Here is a 21,147-nt window from a genome sequence, read left to right as displayed (position 1 = left end):
CACCCTCCCTCCTTCCTCCTCCTCCTCTCTCTCTGACCTCCGCTAGCATCCACTGACCTGGAAAATATCTGCTGAGTCCAAGCCACCAAGAGCGGCGCTGGCCTTTGCTTCGCCTGCAAACAGCAGAAATATTGAGCCAATTACAAGATTATTATCTGGTGGTGGTGGCAGGGGAACACTGTGGGAGTGTAGGTAGGCCTGCCAGGGCTCCCTGCTGGATGAGGAAAAATGAATCAGAGGCTTGTGGGGGAGAAGTGGACAGCACTCATGCCCACTTGCCTGTACGTCTTTACAGCTCCCCTCAATTGACAGACGTTGGCCCAGATCCAAGCTCTTTACAAAAGGATAACACCAGGAAATGGCCCATTCAGATCCGATCACTTGTTAGCTTCTCACTCCTCCCTAATTCATATGTCAAGTTGTCATATTATGCGTACACACGATTTACAGTAAACAAGACCTTATGGCCCAGTCAGACTTTTTTGGCATTTATATAACAGGCAGACTTGAGTCACAGCTTGCATATGAGGGCAGAGTTGAGTTAGTTTGCGAGTGAAATTCGTTCAGTAGGGAAACGAAAGCAGTGATGCGTCAGGCCCTTTATTCCGAAGTGGTTATTTTATAGACGAGCCTACAAAGGACGCATTGAGTGATGTACTGCACGTAACTGTGTACATTGGATTTGGTTTTTTAATAGGGAATGGAGCTGCCTGAATGAGTCCTGGCATCCCTTTCGAGCTAGTTAGTTCCATATGAGAGAAATGACGTACAATTACAACATGTGTTATGTTCTGTCATGTACACAAGCTGTTATGTTCTAAACTTCTTAGTCATCCTAAATATTTTTTTTTCCCCTCCAGAACTCAAAGGCATGCCAATGCAGTGAATTTGATTTAAAGGGAGGCCAGGGTTCATGCGCCGTGTTTCTTATTTCGGTTTGGGTCTGTGTCTTGTTTCATGAGTGGATCCCGCTGCCTGTGTTTCATGCATCACTGTGCTCAGGGAGTCGTATTTTAGAAGCACGATGAAGACATCAAAGCAGAATCTGGAACTGCAGTAAATATCAAGCACTTGGACGGCTTGTCATCTGTTACATCACCTACCCTGCCAATAAAGTTTCATTAGAAAGCGCTGCATGCTTCTGCTGTAGAATGGAAAGAAATACCCCAGTGTAGTACACTTACTATAAAATCAAGTGTTCCTTACTCCTTTGCCCAACTTGAACTTAAAACTTGAGAATGGAAGATCTTTACTTGTATACCAACATTGGTGGTGTGTACCAGTCACTTAATTGATTAGTTGATCAACAGAAAATTAATGAACAATATCATTTGTCTGGCAAAAATTAACTGGTTCCAACTCCTGAACTTTGCATTAGAGGTCTTCACAGGTCTAAAATTTTGGAACCAATCCAAAACAAGATTTTTTTCTAAAACCTACTTGAATGCGACATGGATAATTTAACTTTTGAATAATGAGACCTTATCTGAAAGAGGCCTAAGGACAGCCAGACCAGATCCAAAATATCCAAGGATAATTACACCTAAAACAAAATATGGGAGACCCGAACATGTTGACACACAAACCCAAGACCTGAGGCAATACAATGGAACACTACCCAATTAGACTGACTTGGGTCCCAGGTGAGGGTTTCTGGGAACCAAGAAGACCTCCAATTTGCCTCTTTTCACTGTTTTATATGCTTGTAAATTGAATATCTATCTGTCAGCAGTCAAGCTGCATCCTGAAGAATGTAGGTGCCAACAACATCTGTGTTTTTACGTCTCTTTTTTCATCACAGGCCCAACAGTGTTAGAAAAGTGCAATGTTAAATCAGTGGAATATTTATTTAAACAATTAATCAAGAATAAAATGATCAACATCATCAATAATTAGAGTCCTAGTGGCCTTAAATGCGTGTTTGAATTTTATTTGCCTAAAAACAGAGCAGAACAGCAGTATCCATTTCATATGGCTGCACTCCACAGAGGAACCTGAAACCATTCTCCCAATAACTATAAAATTTACATCAACCTGAATACTCGAGTGCTTTGTGACCTCCTTACTTGGACTTCCAAACATGACTATCTTCGTGTCACACACCGTACCACATACCTCACTGACCCTGAAAATCCCCCCAGAGTCCCCTCGCACCAACACACCACTGCTGTGAGTGCATGGACCACAGAACAAGCTCGACGCACACCATCAAATATGGATGCTTCCTTCAGTACAGGTTCATTTCTTTTTCATAAAACAATAATGTACTCTTTTGCATCATAAAGGTGGGGTACTACTGTAAAGGCTGTTTCACAAGTCTGCCGGTTCCCAAATCAGCATGTTGCCACTATAGGCAGGAAGACGCTCAGGAAGACTACATGCATGCTGGCGTCTGGACAGCCCCCCATTTATCAATGATTAGTCTCTGTGTTCTGTAGTATTGACTTGTCAGCTTAGTAGCCATTGTAGTCCCAGATGGCATTGAGGTTGTTTCAAAGCACCATTATACAGCCTCGCTCTGGACTCTTGGGGCGATGGGGCAGAGCTAATGTGACAGGAAAGGAGCCTTGTCCATGTTCCTCTTTACACAGCTGCACGAGAGGTAGCGGATACCGAGAGGACTCTGGAGGTCAGGTGACGGTCAATGTTGGAGGCGGATGTCGAGACATCAGCGCACCTATGTTGCCGCTCTTGCTCTTATCGACCTCTTCCTGCGAATCCCTCTTGTGCTGACCTCGTGATCTGCTCCTCACAGAGAACATCCATTCAGAGTACTCAGCCACATAGCATGGGTGTGTTTTGACATTGGCCTGAAGGTAATTGACTTATGGTTTTTAGATCAGTTTCACTTCATACCCTGAGCCCAACCAGCAGCTGTTTTTAAAGCCTGGAACAACCATAAGGAAAACTGATAAAGATACACTTGTACTGCCACCTCAGTAATCATGACTCTTTAGCAGTTTTGGAATTCTTCCTCTAACATGGTTTTACCTTTACTGTCATAACCTCTATCCCAAATATTTTGGAGTGATCATGAACTGATTTCAGCCACATCTGACCAACAAATAGTCTTGTCCAAATGTTTGTTGCTGTAGACTGAGGAAAAAAGAGTGCCCTCTCCTCTCCAGAAAGACAACACCATCATTTGTTAAAGCAACTACCCAAAACATCATGTTCACACTGGAGTGACAAAGACTTCCGGCAGCGGAAGGATTGATCATCAGGTGTTAAAGGAAAGGAGAGTGAGGAAGAAATAATGTGGCATCGTTGAGGGCCACAAAGTTCAGAGAAAGCGAAGGTCAACAAAATGTCAGAATTTTGTTCCCTAACATTAAACAAGCCATTTTTGGGCCTAAACCTAACCAAACCCAGTGCTGTTGGAGCAGAAAATGCTTTTATTTTTGTAACAGTGATTTGCATTATGTTGTCCTGCTGGTAGTGGCATCAGATCAGAGAATGCTCATATATTTCATTCTGGAGGGCAGTTACATGTTGTGTTTTGTTGTTTACTTTGAAGGACACGTTGTGGGCAAAGCCCTCAGTGAAACCAGCCATCACATTCATCATGACAGCCTGTGTCTTTAGAAATGCACCGTATTTGTGTAAAGCTCGTCCTCAGCAAAGATCTCAGTGCCCTCTGTCTCATTTCATTCTGTGTATGTTAAACGGAGCATGATTGTTTACCAGCGTCTTTCTGCAAGGCAGAAAAACGGTGCCCATCACACCAGAAAGATACTCGTCTGTAGGAAGAAGCTGTACTTTGATCACACAAATGCTCGTGCTTGCTGTTGCTTGACTTGTCCTAGAAACAACAGATTGAAGTGTTGAGCACTCTTGAATCTTCAGACATTTCAGAAGACCTCCCTCCACTAGGGTCTCAGTAGTTCTGTCACGGTGGCAAACAGCGTCTACCCTGGGAGCCTGGGCCACTTTGTCAGCGCCAGTCCTCGCTTTAAGCAGCACCAGCCAAGCAGATGAATAATTGACGCCTGCATTCTGTACTTTGGTGAATTTTAAAGCTGTATTCTGCAGAGGCTCTAAATGGCAGAAGGAGGGTGCGTTAATCATTCATGGGCGGCTTTTACCCGCTTTGCTTAAGGTCACTGTCCTAAAGGAAGCTGGGCAGAAGGAGAGCGGAGAAAGAGGAGTGGGAGAAGAGGGGTGGCATGGCCGAATGGATTAGCTTGTCTCCCATCCCTTTTGTGAGCTCATGGCGGAAAGGACTCAAGCACACACGAGGAAATTTTGCCAAATAAATGTTGGAACCTGGGGTTATGCCTAACTGAACTTTGCTGGTGTAAATATTTAAGGTTGGATTTATGAGTCTGCTTTCATCACTGGGATTTAATTTCATAGAGGTGAACACATTGAGAATACCAATCTATGACTATATTTACTCTGTGTGTTCAGATTGCTCGAATCTAACTGTTTATAACACCTACAAACACAGCAATTCCCCAAATCATGTTTCAAATAAATACAATATTAAACCACAAGAGCCGGTCTGTGAGGAGGAAAACGCTCATTCCTCACCAGAGGGGAAATTACAGTGTTGACATATTTTTCTGATGTTCCTCCACCATTTGTTGCAAGAAGTGAAAGTCAGGAAGGTGATCAATTATGCTGAGAGGGCTTTTCAGCTCAAATATCAATATTTTATAACCAGCACTACCATAGTATGGGTATAGAGATTGACATTCATCTTTTCGCGCCATGTGAGAGTGAAGAATACCCTCTTTCAAATGGACCCTGGGGAGTCCCCTTCTTCATTTCAGAAGCCCTCAGGCTACATTAAGGAACACTTGAGGTAGCATCTGCATTCTATCACCACAAGAATGTCTTTATATCCAGAGCGTGGTGCTGCGCCAAAAACTGCAAATCAACATTTGGTTGCACCTCTTGACTGTTAATTGAGCTCGGAGAAAAAGACACCTGATAGAGATCAAATAAATAAACTTGTACAAACAAACTGGCTCCAGTGTTATTCTTGATTGATTGGACTCAAAGGTTTTGATGACATAGCCTGAGTTCGTCCAGGTGTGTGTTTATTTAAGTAAGAGCGGTTGTACAACTGTGACAGTTGCTGTGTGTGATTCAGTCAGGAGTCCGGGTCAAACAAATATCTCACTTCCTTTTCCAATCCTTTCTCGATTTTTCTTTTCTCAGAGAGCTGATGCCCAAGACCCTGGAGGGCCAGATCACCATGGAGAAAACCCCCAGCTACTTTGTGACCAGAGAGGCTCCGGCCAGGATATCCGCCATGTCCCGGGACACCAAGCTGATCGTGGTAGTGAGGGACCCCGTCACCAGGGCTATCTCGGACTACACGCAGACGCTGTCCAAGAAGCCTGACATTCCCTCTTTCGAGAGCCTCACCTTCAAAAACAGGACTACGGGGCTCATCGACACCTCGTGGAGCGCCATCCAGATCGGCATCTACGCCAAACACCTGGACAACTGGCTGCAGTACTTCCCCATGGGCCAGATCCTGTTCGTGAGCGGCGAGCGTCTGATCAGCGACCCGGCCGGAGAGCTGGGCCGCGTGCAGGACTTCCTGGGCCTCAAGAGGATCATCACAGACAAACACTTTTACTTCAACCAGACCAAGGGTTTCCCGTGCCTCAAGAAGGCCGAGGGCAGCAGCAAGCCCCACTGCCTGGGCAAAACCAAAGGGCGGACCCACCCGAACATTGACCCCGAGGTGGTGCAGAGGCTACGGGACTTCTACAGGCCCTTCAACATGAAGTTCTACCAGATGACAGGGCGTTTCTTTGGCTGGGATGACTGAATGTGTTTTTGTCTGTGGCACTGAGGGCTGTCAGAGGTACAGCAATGGAGTATTAGGAGTACTCTAAGAGGAAAAACTGTGATTTTGAGAATGAGTCAGAATATTTCAAGAAAAGTTGTAATGTTACAATAAAAGTTAGAATTTTAAAAGAATGACATTGAAAAATGTATGAAAAATAAGTTAAATATTTTGTGAATAAGGAGTTATTTATGGAGTCAGGCAATGCTAAAACATCCATATCTGATCTAATCTCTCCTTTCTAATTATAACATTTAGGTTGTTGTACAGTACATATACATATATAGTATATATGTATATTTTTATGTTATGACTTTATTCTAAAAATATGACAAAAAGTTAATTTAATGACAAAAAAAAGTTCATCATATTATTACATTTTGAGATTATAACAGCCAAAGTGTTACATTACTGGGTAAAGTTTCAGTTCTTCTCAAAATACCAAGACTGTTTTTGGCAAAATATCAGACATTTTCTCATAATATTGTGATTTTACTCTTGAAATATTACAACTTTTGTCTCTAAATATTATGACTTCTTATTGTCAGAATCTTCTGTTTTTCCCCATCAGTTTTCCTGTTCCCTCCATCCTCAGCACTAACACTAAGCAATATGTGGCTGTTACGGGAGAGAAAGAGGTCCGATCTCCCCTCGGTGGCACCCCAGATATGCAATATTTCACTGTTACATTTTTCATCATCAGAGCTGCCTCTAATCCACAATCATGGAGATATTTTCCTCCAAAATCATGTTGAGTTGTCGAAGGATTTGCGTCATATCTCCCTGCACTATCTGAAGAAACTGTTTGTTTTTGGTTTTGTTTTGGTCTTTTTGGTTTGAAGTCCTTGGCTGTGACACAGATATTGTATGCAGTGCTTCTTTAAGAAGATGGGTGAATTCACATTGTGTCCAGAGGCTTTTGATAAAAGCCTTTACTGAGTGATTTAATGCCATATTTTAAACATACATAGCTGCTTTCAAATTTTAACATTTTTCTAGCAAAAAGAATATGAAAAGATAAAAATATATGTATTTTTGAAATGTATTTATTCAAGAAGTACCCGAGCAGTATGTATGTATTTTGAATAACTCCTCAGTGATTATTTGCTCTCTTATCATTATTATTATTATTATTATTATTATTATTATTATTATGCTCCCATTGCCTTTAGAGTTTTGTCTGCTTTATACTGAACACTAGAAGCATTTTATCCACATTTTAATTTCAGGTCATCCATTCTAATTTATATTTACGACATGTGGACGAACACTTGGCTTTCAGTTGCAGGGCTGTGAGTTAGTTCAGGGGTCACCCCCCCCACCCCCACCCCCCCCAACCCCCACCCCCACCCCCACCTCCAGTTAATGAAGTTACAGCACTCACTGTTATTCAAGCAACAGCGACTCTGGTGGAGGGAAAAGACCTCCAGAGGGCCTTCCCGAAGCTGTGACTCAAATTTCCTCAACATGCCTCCTTGTGAATTGAATACACTTGATGTGTGTGTGTATGTGTGGGAGTGTGTGTGTGTGTGTGTGTTTCTTTAAACCCAGGGAGCATGAGAACAATGGCTGAGTTGTGTTTCTCATTTCTGTCTACTTGTATTGTGAGCCACTCTCTGAAAGCAGATGTGCCTCAAAAGACACAAAATCAACTGTGTGTTTTGGTGCGAGCGTCAGGAAACATACTGTACATGAGGGGGGGCTGTTACGTTGCCAATCTAATTGTGCTGTTCTGACTGTTGTTTTCTTAAAGTTGTTGGGGTTTTTAAGTCACTCCTTGAATAAAAGATGTTATATGTAAATCTGTTATCCGCACTGGCCTTTATATACAATAGTGTATCCATTTTTCATGCCAATGATTAACCTCAAAAACGTATGCATACTGTGAAATAGGGAAGCATATCCACAGTGTTGAGCAGAGAAGTCATTACAGTGCTGCTCACGCTTCTAACAAGCTCAGCTTCCTGCAAAATCATAAGAGCACTGCCTTGCTTCTTTCCTATCTCCACTGTTACACCTTCACATATTGTCTCTGCTTATCTCCGTCCAGCCTCCAGGGCAGAGTGTCAGAGGAGGCACTGAGGATTTTAAAAGATGCTCGCAACCTGGAAGCCTTATTCTAAGTCTCCTGGCAGCTTCTTGGCAGCTTGAAGACTCAGAGGCACGAGCTTTTCCGGGGACAGTTTCAAGAAAGTTGGAGTAGCACTGCTGGGTCTCCTGGCTTCAAAATGCACTTACTCTAACATGTATAATTTAACATAAACAGAGATTATTTATGCACAACCCGCAACAATACTAAGATAAACAATTAAAGCAAATATCCAGATATTCTGCTGCAGTACGTCAGCTGGGCGCATGCTGCTTTTAATCCACAAAATGTTTTAATTACCCTTCATACTCACACTGTAGGGTTTGATCGTGTTGTCAGCTACTCCGCTACACAGAAAAAGAGGCAAAAGGTTGATAAAGGGCAAGAAATGGAGCGATTCTGTGATGTTTAATTAGTCTCAAAACTGGCACGCATAAAAACAGATGATATGAGCTCACAGAGCAGCAGCGGCAAGCAGAAATCCTCAGAGAGTACAAGTCTGTGCACAAATGTGTGAGACTGTGGAGACAGTGACAGTGGACAGACAGTGACTGGTGTCCTCCATCCTGTCCCAGTCTCTCATTGGACTTACAATTACAATTACAGCAAAGTTTATAAGTAATGACTCAAGTTTTAGCAAATTATTTGGGTTAATAAATCTATTATTCCATATTACTTACATGGCAGCCACAGCCACAATATGTAAAATACTCCTTCCAACAATGTTAAACAAGCTCACAAAGAGTTCATAATGCATGTTTTGAACACCATCTGAGGAGTCGAATGGTGAGTCTGCTCAGGCGAGACAGTTTTCCAATTTCTGATGTGCCAGAAATTCATCAGATCGTCCAACAGCCAGATCGTTCGGGGTAATCACACATTGTCACCGGCCTCAAACTGAATATCAAATGGCAACCAATCTGGCAGAAATGCATTGGTGGGGGGCAACCAATTTGAGGTTTAAGATGTTCTTAATCTGCCCAGTTTTAGGGAAGATTTGGCCATTAATGGATAGAAATCCTTAAATAGCTGAAAAGTATTGAGGTGGTTGAAGGTCTAAGTGCTGATGTCAATGATTAATCTAACAAATTAGGACTGTTTATGCCTGACTGATGCTACTTAGCAGCTAGCGGGAGTGCCTCTTGTACATTACCTCCACCTCCTCCTGATGGTTTTATAGTAAAACTGGAAGCCTGAAACAGCAAACATGTCTTTGACACTCTGCAGGAGAACTGTATTGGTGCATATATCAATCACAGCTTGAGCCTGAAGGGACAAGCTGTCAGCCTCTCTTCATGCCTTTTTCTGCCTCGACTCCCCAAACGCTCTCCCCAATCTCCATCTCCTCTTCCCTCCTCCACTGCACCTGTATGTTTTTCTTTGCCGAAGGAATCTCCTGGCCCTCTCCCCCCGCAGTCTTCTGACTGCACTGACAGGCACTTTACTAGATGCGCCACAATGAGAGGAGGAAACCTGTTGAAAGTCCACAAATTTCTGAAGCTCATTCATGCTGATCGTCAGCAGAGATGAGATGTTGTTGTGACTTCAACATGGAGACGTGGGAGCACAGGGAAGGGGAGGCTCATGTCCATTTGTTGACTTGTTCAATTTGCTTGTTATTCCTTCCTGAGTGGGTCAGCGGGGCCTCTTCAGCGACGGCTCCTCACAGTAATATACAGAGACAGTTTTCATCCTCTCGCTCAATTCTCTGAAGGGAAACTAACTATGAAAGAGAAAATGGAACGGCAACATCTGCTGCGGGACGGCGTACAGACCACCCCTGTCAGAGAGCATTCAGCTCAATATCAGTGGCACGGACCTGGGGAGGGCTTCAAGTCTGCATTGAAACATAGCTGACCGCATGTGGTGGTTTTTTTGAGGGTGGGGCGAGCTGCCGCAGAAAGACAGGCATTTCTGGTAGCCTCACAAATCTCTTTGATCCGCTTTTCTTTTCTTGTTATATTTCCATTTACTCATTCCATCAACACAGCATCACTGGTCCTCGCAAGCACACGCGTACCGACGCAGGAGCACCTGTGTGGAGTCACCTGGGCACAATTAGCTTTCACCCAACCCCCTTTAAGTCTAAGCCACCAAAACCTCCACTCATCCGGACCCCCCTCTCCATACACGCAACTCTGAGCCTGTTTTTGCACACGCAGACGTGGCAGAAGCACGGCGAAAGATGGGTGGGCTCTGTGATAACAACCGCCAGCGCTTTAGAAAAACAAGGTTCAGAGCATGAGTGTGTGCTTGCATGTGAAGTGCCCTGAGCATCTTACAGGCCATGTAAAATGATGAAGCGGAGGGATCAGACAGATCGCTTTGAAGAAGAAAGCAGCAGTGAGAGCATTTGCGTAGACCCCGAATCGTTTGTGCATCTTTCCCTAAGTGCACGCAGTCACACATATATACATGTGTCATATAGGCTACTTATGAAATCTCTTGCAAACACACACACACACACACACACACACACACACACACACTGACCCGCTGGGATCCACGCACGAACGCAGTCGCCATCCACTCGTGCCCCGCGGTGGGACATGGAGGGGATCAGACCTCTGTTTTCTCTGGATCCCAGAAGAGAAGCCCTTAATCCCTGGCCAAGTCTGAGCAAATATCTCCGGCAGGCACGCTTCACACACAGCCGTAATCAAAACAGCCGAGGGGGTGACTGAGTCGCACTTTCAATTTCAAGTTTGCTTCATCTATCGTGGGCTCTGTATCTTAAAGAGAGATCTTCAAACTTCAAAGCAGAGTTTCTGGTGTTATCCGATGCACTATATGGCCAGATGTAACCGAGATACCTGTGTTTCATCCCCAGGCTGATAAGCATATGTATTTACATTAAACATACATAGAAGAACGTAGCCATCAACAAATAGGGTTTGGCTCATTATGCTGATTCCGTGTTCTCTGTGGATGATTCCTATTCTGAGCTTCTTTATTTCATTTTGTTTCTTTATTTTATTTTTGAACCACACTGTAGATTTTCCTCATTGTGACAGAACAGAGAGGCTGTGGCCTGCAAAAAAAAATAAAGTACAAAAAAAGAAATGTTTAGCTCTGCTGCAGCAAAACTGATGGTTTTGAGTTTAAAGAAATTCTCATGAAAATGACCGATTGTTTGTTCATGATGAAAAGGCAGTTCACCAATGGTTTGCATGCTAGTAATAAAGCGAGGGACTGCTCTTTGAACTGTCACTTCTGTGCCTAGAGTACAGCAGACAACACACCAAATTAGCAATTAAGATGGTCTGGGAGCAGAACTCTTTCCAGACATGTGTGTTTTGACTTCGAAGTTTTCACGCATCTGTCCTTAAGACAACCTCCTTCAAAAGAGCTGCTGCTTTTCAAAGGGCGATAATAGATCCTGACACACGATTAAAGACGTGCTCATGTTAAGCTCAAATTTTCCTTCTCCTGGATGAAAAGCAGGGTGACAGAACTCTAAACAAGGCGGCCAGAGGGGCCGAGCCCAAGCGTCCTCAAGGGAGCAGAAGTTTGCCTTGTTAGCGGAAGACCCTGCCAGCCCTGCCACTCAGCGCTGGAGCCTGTTAGTCACACAATCACAGAGTACATGTTTGAGACCTTTCTCTGTTTTGTGTCATTGTCAAACTAAATACACACTCATTTTCTTGCCAACAGCTAGATGAGAAGATCGACACCACTCGTACATCTGTGCCGTAAGTATGGAGCTGAAGCCAGGAGGCAATTCGCTAAGCTTAACACGAGGAGTGCAAACGGAGGGGAGAGCTGCAAACTCAAAATTCCCCTTAAACCTCTAAAGCACACTAAGTGAAGTTTTGGGAAGTACAGTTACTTGTTTCTCGCTAAGCATCAGACAAGATAGATAAAACTTCAATAAGCGAATTAGCTTGCCTTAGCATAAAATTTAAAAATCCACCTACCAACAGTTCTGAAGCTCACTAATTAAAGGAATAGTTTGGGAAATACAGACATTCTTGCGTTAGATGAGAAGATACATAGAAGTCTGTATTGTATGTTAAATACAAAGCAACACCCAGAAAGCCAATTGGCTTACCTTAGCATAAAGACTGGGAGAGGGAGGTAAACCGCTAGCCTGGCTGCGTCTAAAGCTCTAAAGTTAACCAATTGTGTGCAGGTTTGTCCTCAACCTGAGTCCCGTAGCATTTCTAAGAAAAAGAATTGAATTAATGTGATGATGAATCATGCAAATGAAATTTGAGGCATATGCTCAATTATTGGTGATCAGGTGAAGAAGCCAAATCCAGTACAGGGTGATAAATGCAGCAGTGTTTCCAGGCAGTCAGACACCAAAGTAGGTCCTCACATGCTGAGGTAACTGAATCAGGATGTCAGAAAGACACACGAAAAGCATGTGAAGAGAGCTTTACATTCCACATAAACATGTCCTGATACAATCAACGGGCTGGGATACCGCATGTAAAGTGTTTTTACTTGACACATTAACTGACTTCCTGGCTCATTTTGCAATAATTATTCCTCAGTGGTGTGTGTATATTAGCATTAAAATATGGCGACATTTGTCGTTCTGAAATGGTGAAAATGAGGAGTATAGCCGGAGACGCTGGGGGACAGAGTTGCACAAAGAGTACTAGTTGTTTTAGAGGGAAATTAGCCTGTGTGGCCTGAAACAAATAGCTCTAAATAAATCATCATATACTTATTCCCATTCACTGCACGGCCTCTGTTTGCCTTATGAATAAATGAGAACTCGCCCCTGTTTACCTCCCACTCATTACAGACGTTGGCCCATCATGCTCAGAGGTCCTCACGCACACAAACACACAGACACACACACACGAATACAGGCCACATTATTGCAGAAATACTCTCCAACCTCCTTACACCTTGGCTCACTTTGAGCCCAGAAACAACACGAAGTTCCAAACACACAGAGAGCACACACTGAAGCAAAAAGCAGCTGGTTAATAATTGACGCTGTCGGAGTGCCACAGTGCTGAGCGAAGGGACAGCGTGCAAACACCGACGAAGAAAAGTCAAGGCTCCGATGAGTAATTATTTATCACCCAAGGCCATAGCTGTGGAGGCAAAGTGTTACCGGAGGGAGCCGACGTGATGAACTAGCCTTGATGAGAAGCCTTATGAGGTGTTGCGGACAGAGTTAATATTACCTCTCAGACTGTATATTTAGGTGGAGCAGGTCGTGGCACACTTGGGATTGATGTAAAGATAGAGAGCAAGTGATGGGAAATCTGAGCTGTTGGCCTTCATTGCAGTGGATGAGGAAAGTCTGTCCCTTTGCTCGGCTAAATTAGATTTAGTCAGATGCTTTTCAACCCGTTTTGGGAGTGGAGCTGTTCATACTAAGCACTCTATGACATATAGTGCTGTGTGTGTTTATCTAACTTCACTCCCCATTCTGTCACTCCACCCAACTCACTTTGCCTCTTAGTGCAGCTTTGTCGTGCTCTGACAAATGAGGGTGCCATAGGGGTCATTGTGTGAGGTATGTATGAGCGCTGGCTGCTACAAACAGAGGCCCATGCACTCATACATGACAGGTACGGCAGTGTGTTACTTTAACTCAAAGGAGTGTGTTGCCACAGAGTTTTGGGCGTAATCAGGTGATGGATTTGTTTCTGGGGATGCCCCGGTAATCAGCGAGGGCCGTGTGGACGATCACTTACTCGTGCTGTCAAGTATTTCACCACACACGGACTGTTGTCAGGTATGTTTGAGTGTGATGTATTGCTGCCCATAATCCCGCCTGGCCTTTAAGAAAGACTCATAAACTTTGTGGATATTTCCTAACACGGTGCTCTTTTCTCAGGATGCTTCGTGGTCATGCTGGTACACGGTGTTTAACCTTTATTTAACAAGGAAAACCTCAGTGAGATTGGAAATGTCTTTTTCAAGTGTATCCTGGCTGCGCAACAACGCTGAATTACAGCTCAGGTGTGCCTCGCCCCTCTTGGAGCTCCTGGATCAGCCACACCTGATCTTCATCCGATCATCAGTGGAGCTGATGAGCCCTTTTCCTTGCCATTTGGAGCTGTCTGTTGGATCAGTGCTGTTGAGGCATTGGCGTTATTGTGTTTGAGGTAGTATCTTGTCACAGCTCTGTTTAGCTCACCCTTTGTCTCGCTGACTGGGTGCTAAGTGTCTTATTCTACTAGTCTTAGTGGCTTTAAGGACGCCTTGTAGGGGTCCTCTGCCTTTATGCTGCAGTCCTTTCCCTCCTGCTTTGTGGACAGTTCGGTGCTTTGTTTCTGCAGGCCAGCTGACTTTCATTTTCTAATTAATGTTTTTTTAAATTTATTATTTTGGCTTTGGAGAGTCTGATACTTTTTCCTTCATTTTCTGCAATATTAGTTGGTTATTCTCTATTTATCATTAATTTTCTGTTCATAAACATTATTTCAAAAGTGTTTCAGCAACCTTTTCTTGATGTTTTGGTTCCCTTACAAAAGATTTTTGGATGAGCTTAGTAGTGGACATTAAACACAGGTTGCAACACAGTACAGAATTAGGGTCTTTAAATCACATGATGTAAAATCAGTTCAGTCATTTGCGCTCTTCTGCTGCCCATTCAAAATGCAGAACGTCAGCCTTGCCGTGCATGAACCTCCATGCCTTATGGCCTCCTGGTGAAGCTCATCTCTGGCTGGTGGAAATAAACAGCTGCCACCATGTGTGATGGAGGTATGGCATGTGTAGCTGTCCCCAGGTCAAAAGCAGGGTTATCTGTGGGAAGAAGTGCACTGAATAGAAAGTAAGACATTCCAAAATGGGAGAAATCACAGTCAAAGACGGTTAGACTGTAAAAAAGCGCCTCAAAGGCAGATTAAGCTCCTAAAACTCCATAACACAGGCCCTCAAATGAGACTGCTTTGAGTTTCCACAGCAGTTTATGGTGCCTGAAAGAGAGCATGACTACACTGTACAGTAAGGGATACCGCTGGCATTTGCATCTGTATCTGTGCGTGTCTGCGGCGCAGTCCGTATGTGTGTCAGGTAAGCGATCCAGGTGGATGGCAGCAGAGGGGCTCGGGTGTCCTGTTTCAGGCAGCAGCTGGCGAGCGAAGCCTGGCCGAGGTCACCCCCAGGGACCCTGCCCCCTCGTCGCCTACTCCCAGCTCAGCTCCACACTCGCCCTGTCATCGTCATCTGATCTCAGCTCTGCAGGCATCGGAGCAGCAGCTCTGCCGCATGACAATGGAGCTCTTTTAATTATCAGGGACAGTGTTCTCGCTCAAGTGATGACGGCTAAAATGCATTTGTCCCAGTCATGAGACGAGCAGTTCAGGCAGTCAGGCGTGCGGCCTCAGAGGCACGGTGATAATTGATCACATTGTAGAAGCATGTATGCGATACAAAGGCCGCGTAGGTGAGTAGTGTTACTTTTAGCCAAGATTATCACAGTGTCAATGCCTCGTGCAGTGGGCATATTTAAAATAACTCCAGATAAAACACATCCGAGGATGTGGCAGAGACATCAAAACAAATGTGTATCAACATTAGGTCTTCATCAGAGTAATAAAGGAAGATAGACTCAGGATCTAACATCTCATATGACCAAGTCGAAGCACATTATACAAAACACACTACTAACACCTTCCTGTTTCTCTTTTCCTTATTTCTATGGTTTAATCGCCCCCTCTTCCACGCTCTTTTATCTTCACACGGTCACCGGCTTTGTGTGCATGAGGCAATTTTGTGCAATGGCAGATGTAGCCAGAACAGCCCTGGTGCTAACCTCGCTAAGAGGACTTTCTGCATGTTTACACAAAGGGCACAGTTCCTCTTCCACTAGATTGAGCAGCAAAGGAGGTCAGAATGCATGACAGAGGTCACATAATCCAACACGATAAAGATGGCAACGCCAACGTCACTAGCTTTAGAAGTAGGATTCATACTTTAGCTTTACAGGTAGCTTACCTGTAATAGAGACAGAGAGAGAACTCGTGGCTGGGATGAAGCAGAGGGAGAGGACGGGACATGAAACACAGCATATGTGGGAACTGTTAAGTGACACATGGGAAAATATTGTAGTTTCTAATAATAAGAAACAGGTTAATTTGTTTGCCCTCATTTCCTTTGCTGACAAATTTTCCACTTTAAGATAACAACATAAAGACAGGATGACACAGACGCATGAAGGAGAACAGAGTGTGCCGTTATTATCGTTACAAAGGGTCAAGAGTGGGAGAAGAATAGCAGGACAGACATTCCTTTGCGGTTGGCTCCTCAGGACGGGACTTTGTCCATACCAGGGTGAGAGGTTCAGGAGGATACTGTATGTGGGACAAATTAAACAGGCTTTATGCTCTGGGTTTTAAAGCATGGCCTCTTCAGCTCACCAAGGAAATTGAGTTTGTGACCAAAAAAATGCACTTTCCTCTTAACCCCCTGACCAGCCGTCACAGACACACAAACTTTCTCTTTGAAGGCTAAACGGCAGAAACGAGGGAGGATTGGCTGTTCTGGGGAGTTATGGAAGCCCTGATCCTATTACCCGCCCCCCTGAAAAATGTGTCTGCAGGCCCCAGGAGCTTTTAACCTTTCGCTGCTCTGCGCTTTGATTCATGGGGGCGGTGGTGCTCTCATGTGAGTGTTGCTTTTTTGTCGATACTGGGCTGGCCGCTGGAAAACGTGGAACCGGTGCATTTCGACCAGGAGGCAGCGCTGACACTGTCGTCCTGTGAGTGCAGGGATTCCCTCGATCCAGAGAAAAAGGAAGGAACAATGAATCAGGGAGCTCCATTTAAGTACATGGAAAAAATGGCCCAAGTAGTGTATGTCAACAGACACAGGATGCACGAAGGCATAATGCAGTTGGAGACGGGACACTCGCTGAGGGCAACTGCTCAGCAATGTGTATACTAACAGTTGCATTTGTTTTAATTAAAGCAAGCCTCATGCACCTGCAAAACATGTCTGCTAATTGCAGTTAGCTGTAGGACTGTCAATGCATTATAGAGGGACATATTCACAAACATGCAAGTAAATGAGAGGCTGGGAGACAACGAGTTTCAGACAGAGACAACAAGAAGTCTTAATTGAGACGTCGGAGAGGGATTCCATCATGTATCATACATTTATGAGACAAACCGATGCACATACAGGACACGCAGACAGGGACAAACTCGCAAACATGTTTATTTGATAAGATTTCCAAATGGTTCATTTCACTCGTGGCGTCTCAGGACTTTGAGTGTTTCCAAACAAAGATGTCTCGTCAGTCAGTAAGGTGGCCCAGAAATGGGACAAATGAGGCCTGTTTTGTCAAAGGACGTTCGTCTGCATTTAATTCATTGAGCGTTTAAACTGTACAGCTTTTAGGTAAATACTCCAAAATCACAAGAAAATCAAGGCGGATTGATAAGAAGCTTAATCGGATGGAGAGGCTTTAATATTTGTTGCTGTTACCTGTTTTTTCTTTCTTTTTTTTTTTTTTCTTTTGGATGCAACATCAATGACTAAAATGTTTGATACCTGCAAGCTCCTTAAATTCACATTATATTATTACACTGTTTAGGAAACAGAGTATCTCACAGAATATATTGGCCTAATTTATGATTCCATACAAGTTCCCACATGATTTAAAGCAGAAGAGCTGACAAAAGACAGGTCGGCATCCCCGAGAACACTGCTTTGTCGTCGAACAACAGAGAAGGGCCTTTGGGTTTAGCCAATATTTCATAACAATCATGCATTCGTTGGCCTCTGCAATATCTACTTGTGTGGCAGTTCTTAACTCGCCGTGCACCTCAGCTAACGTGTTGGCTCAAATACCACAGAGGAGCTCTGAAAACAGGCATTAAAGCAGACTAAATCCCCCAAGTAGCTGTGTGCTTAGCATGGTCTCTGAAAGGTATCCAACCGTTTATGTGAAACCTAAGCACTTCTTGATCAAAGGCTCTCAGAAGACTGCGAGGTGAACGAGGAGCCTTGTAGAATTCTCAGCTGATTACTTTTTTTCAGCCAGTGCAAAAGAGAGAGAGAGAGTGTGTGTGTGTGTGTGTGTGTGTGTGTGTGTGTGTGTGTGTGTGTGTGTGTTTAGTGTCTCAAAAGACAGGAATCTTTCACCAGGGAGAGCGGATTAACACATCAAATCCAGCCCTTCAATCAATAGGGAGGTAATGGAGCGATAGGAAATATGTGCACACCGCCTGCCTGCACGGTGGATTTAAGCAGCTTTCTCCTTTGCACAACCCAATTTACACACTGTACCACAATCTCACCAAATAAACCAAGCAAAGACTTACAACAGGTTTTACTCAGTAATAGGAAAGACGTGCAAATGATGTATATAATAATCCATGTTCACCGGTTTAGCATGTTAGCATGCTAACGTTTGCTAATTAATAAGATATGTATAATATTAAGGGTGTTAGCATGGCTAAAAACAGAAGGACTGCACATGAAAATTAGCCTTAAGCTAACTTTGGTACAATACAATCAAATGGTGACATTTATGTTTAATGCTGCATGTTCTGTTACAAATACAATAAAATAAATGAGAAATTGACAAAATGTGTGTATTGCAATATAGCTCTATTGTTCCCTTTACAGCACGCTGTCAAGACAATCCCATAGAAATGTGAAGCTACAGCAGTTCTACACAGCTCAGCTCCTGACAGTAGCTGCAACATGGAGACCTTGTGTTTGCACAAACTTGACCCCTGACCTCTTCCTGCGGGCTCACAACCCCTCTCACTGACCCATCAACAAACTAATTTGTCAATAGTGACCTCTGAGGTCTGAACCAGTCACTGTGGCTTCTCCACCCCAGCCTCCACAGATAGCACTCTCCTCACGATCAATAACAGAACTTTGTAAATACTTAGACAACAGATGAAGAGCAGAGCCTTTAGTGCTGACTCATAAATATTAATGCACACGGCTGCCTCTGTTTTATACCAGTTTAGTCCCAAAAGCTAATGTGGTGTTTAACATTAAGCTTGTGCTGCACTCAGCACTTTCTTTTTACCACTACAATTTAAGCTTTGACTTGTGTGCTTTATATTGTGGAGGATATTGCAGGTATTTGTTCATGAAACATTCTCCACTACAGCAGAAATGATGTTACCCTCACAAAGCAGGTAATAAAGACAAATACACACTGCTGCACAGTTTGTTCCTGGCAACACTTTATTTTAACCTCATTATTTATGAGCAGTATGTAAAGTCTTGTTTATATTCAATTATTATATTTATCACATTTATTAATTTATTTATTAATAAATCAACTGAAAACAGCACAAAGACAGTATATTTAATGTCATCAGCTTCATTGATTTTTCTAAATATCTGCTTATTCTGAGTTTGACGTCAACAACACGTTGGTTCAGGAGCAACAAAAGACGGGGAAAGTTGTGGAACGCTCCAAAAACACCTGTTTGGATCATTCCACAGGTAAACAGGTTCACAGGTAACAGGTTTGGTTCGTGTGTTATTATATCTCAGTAAATATGATTATGTGTTAATTAACTGGCAGGAGAAGTTATAATTGTTGACAAATGCCCTTTTATCTGCTTACAGCAACATTACAGTGTTCACATGTAGCTTTTATCTTAAAAAAGAAAAGATATGAGTGACGACAGGAGATCAAATCCATGATTGACACACAGGAAGAAGCCGAACGTATGACTGACGCGTGCAGTTAATGAGCGATGGTGGATCCTGCGGCGTGGCCACAATCCACCTCGTCGAGCCCCAGCATGAGGGCAGCTGTGGAAACACTGTGCTCCACAGTTTTTCCACGTCTCCTATGACATAAGATATTAGCAGCACCCTCTTCATGAATCTGCGCCGTGCATGGAAGCAAGAAAAAGAAATCAAAGAAGTCCCATTAAGGTAGTGCGAGAAGACCATTGGTGATTTAATGTTCCTTTTCCTCTCCCGCTCTTCATCACCTCCCTTCCTGCGCTCTTCCCCCCTCGAGTCCCTCGCAAACAGAATCACTGCCAATAAAATCACAAATCACACCTATCAATCTGGTTCCTCTCACCTTTCGTAACGCTCAGGAGCAAAGCAAGGCATCGCTCACGCAGTAGCTGGAACACTCAATGACAGGTGGAACATGCAAAAATTGGAGATTACAAGAGGAAAAACCAGAAGCAGGAAAGCGTACATCATTCGTAGTTCACTGCAGCCCATGCGTGGAGGGAAACGGTGCTTTAAACCATGAAGAGCTGACTGGTGGTTTGAGCTGATGATTTCCCGCCTCTGATTTGGTCTGTTTTTTGGTAAAGCTGGACGGGATTCCAGTAAGCGGAGCAGTGCTGTAAGCTCTTATCAAGTCCAGAATACCTACATGCATGTGCACACAAACACATAAACACAGCTACGTGTAACTTTCAGTGTAGCGGGTTTCTTGCGCCCGGCGCCTCCTTGGCATGCAGCACGGCTCTCAACAGCAGATGGAGAGCGCCTGCATTAACGCTGATGGTGCTGCGATTCTCTGAGGCCTCGTTCCTGTCGTTCTCTCTTTTCAAGCACTTCGAACAAAAGCAGCATTTCAAAATTGTCAAAGCTGCAGAGGGGACTGTGTGAAAGTGTGATAAGACTAAACGACTGCACTAAGCACCAGGGCACGGAGGAGGTTCTGGACGGTAGAAAGACGGACCTCTCTGGGTTTAACTCTTGACACATTGTATTTGTGAGGTGCACTAAATTGGACAGAAACACAAAGCAAAATATTGTATTAAATAGCTGAATTTCAAAATATATATGTTGATTGCGTTAATGAAGCCCTACAGTTTAGGGACTGTGTGGAAATTATTGGGGTGGGGAGGGGGGATTGAATCTATGTTTGACTTTTCTCAACTCAACCCTGATTTTATGCTAGATATGTTATTTACTGTGATGTTTATACTGGAGATGAACTCTGTATGATGCATTTAACTTTATCCTAGTTCTGTTATTTTGCTAATATAACGTGAGGCATTTGTTGGCCGGTGAGAAGAGGCATAATCTGCAATTCTAACTACACAAATGCACAACAAGTGTTTCCAAACTGACATATTGTTCATATTTGCTGATAGAAAATAAACCCCTGGTACAGAGACAATGGCTGTCCTGGACCTTTATGAATCATGGCGCACACAAAAGGTTTGTTTTTGAACTGTTTTGATCCGCAGCGTCCGTCTTGTTTTTACTGTAAATCCTAGAAATAGATGCAATAAAATGGGCATGGGGAAATTAAATACCCTCAGACTCCCTCTTAGCACTCCAGATCTATTCAACATGACCTCCAGATTAAACAACAACA

At 43.6% G+C, this 21,147-nt stretch overlaps 1 protein-coding gene across 1 annotated transcript in view; it reads left to right on the top strand.

Moving 5' to 3' along the window:
• The window catches only part of LOC143339157 (heparan sulfate glucosamine 3-O-sulfotransferase 3A1-like), a 28,660-nt gene extending 22,725 nt beyond the window's left edge, over positions 1-5,935 (top strand). The window contains exon 2 of the mRNA XM_076760231.1: positions 5,167-5,935. Within this exon, the coding sequence (XP_076616346.1) occupies positions 5,167-5,788 (622 nt within the window). The 3' untranslated portion in view covers positions 5,789-5,935. The remainder of the gene's footprint in view (positions 1-5,166) is intronic.
• The last annotated feature ends 15,212 nt before the right edge of the window (positions 5,936-21,147 follow it).

Source organism: Chaetodon auriga, chromosome 20 (genome assembly GCF_051107435.1).
Source record: "Chaetodon auriga isolate fChaAug3 chromosome 20, fChaAug3.hap1, whole genome shotgun sequence".
NCBI classification, from domain to species: domain Eukaryota; kingdom Metazoa; phylum Chordata; class Actinopteri; order Chaetodontiformes; family Chaetodontidae; genus Chaetodon; species Chaetodon auriga.
Note: the sequence above shows the minus strand (reverse complement) of the source record. Positions and strands in the feature narration are given on the sequence as shown.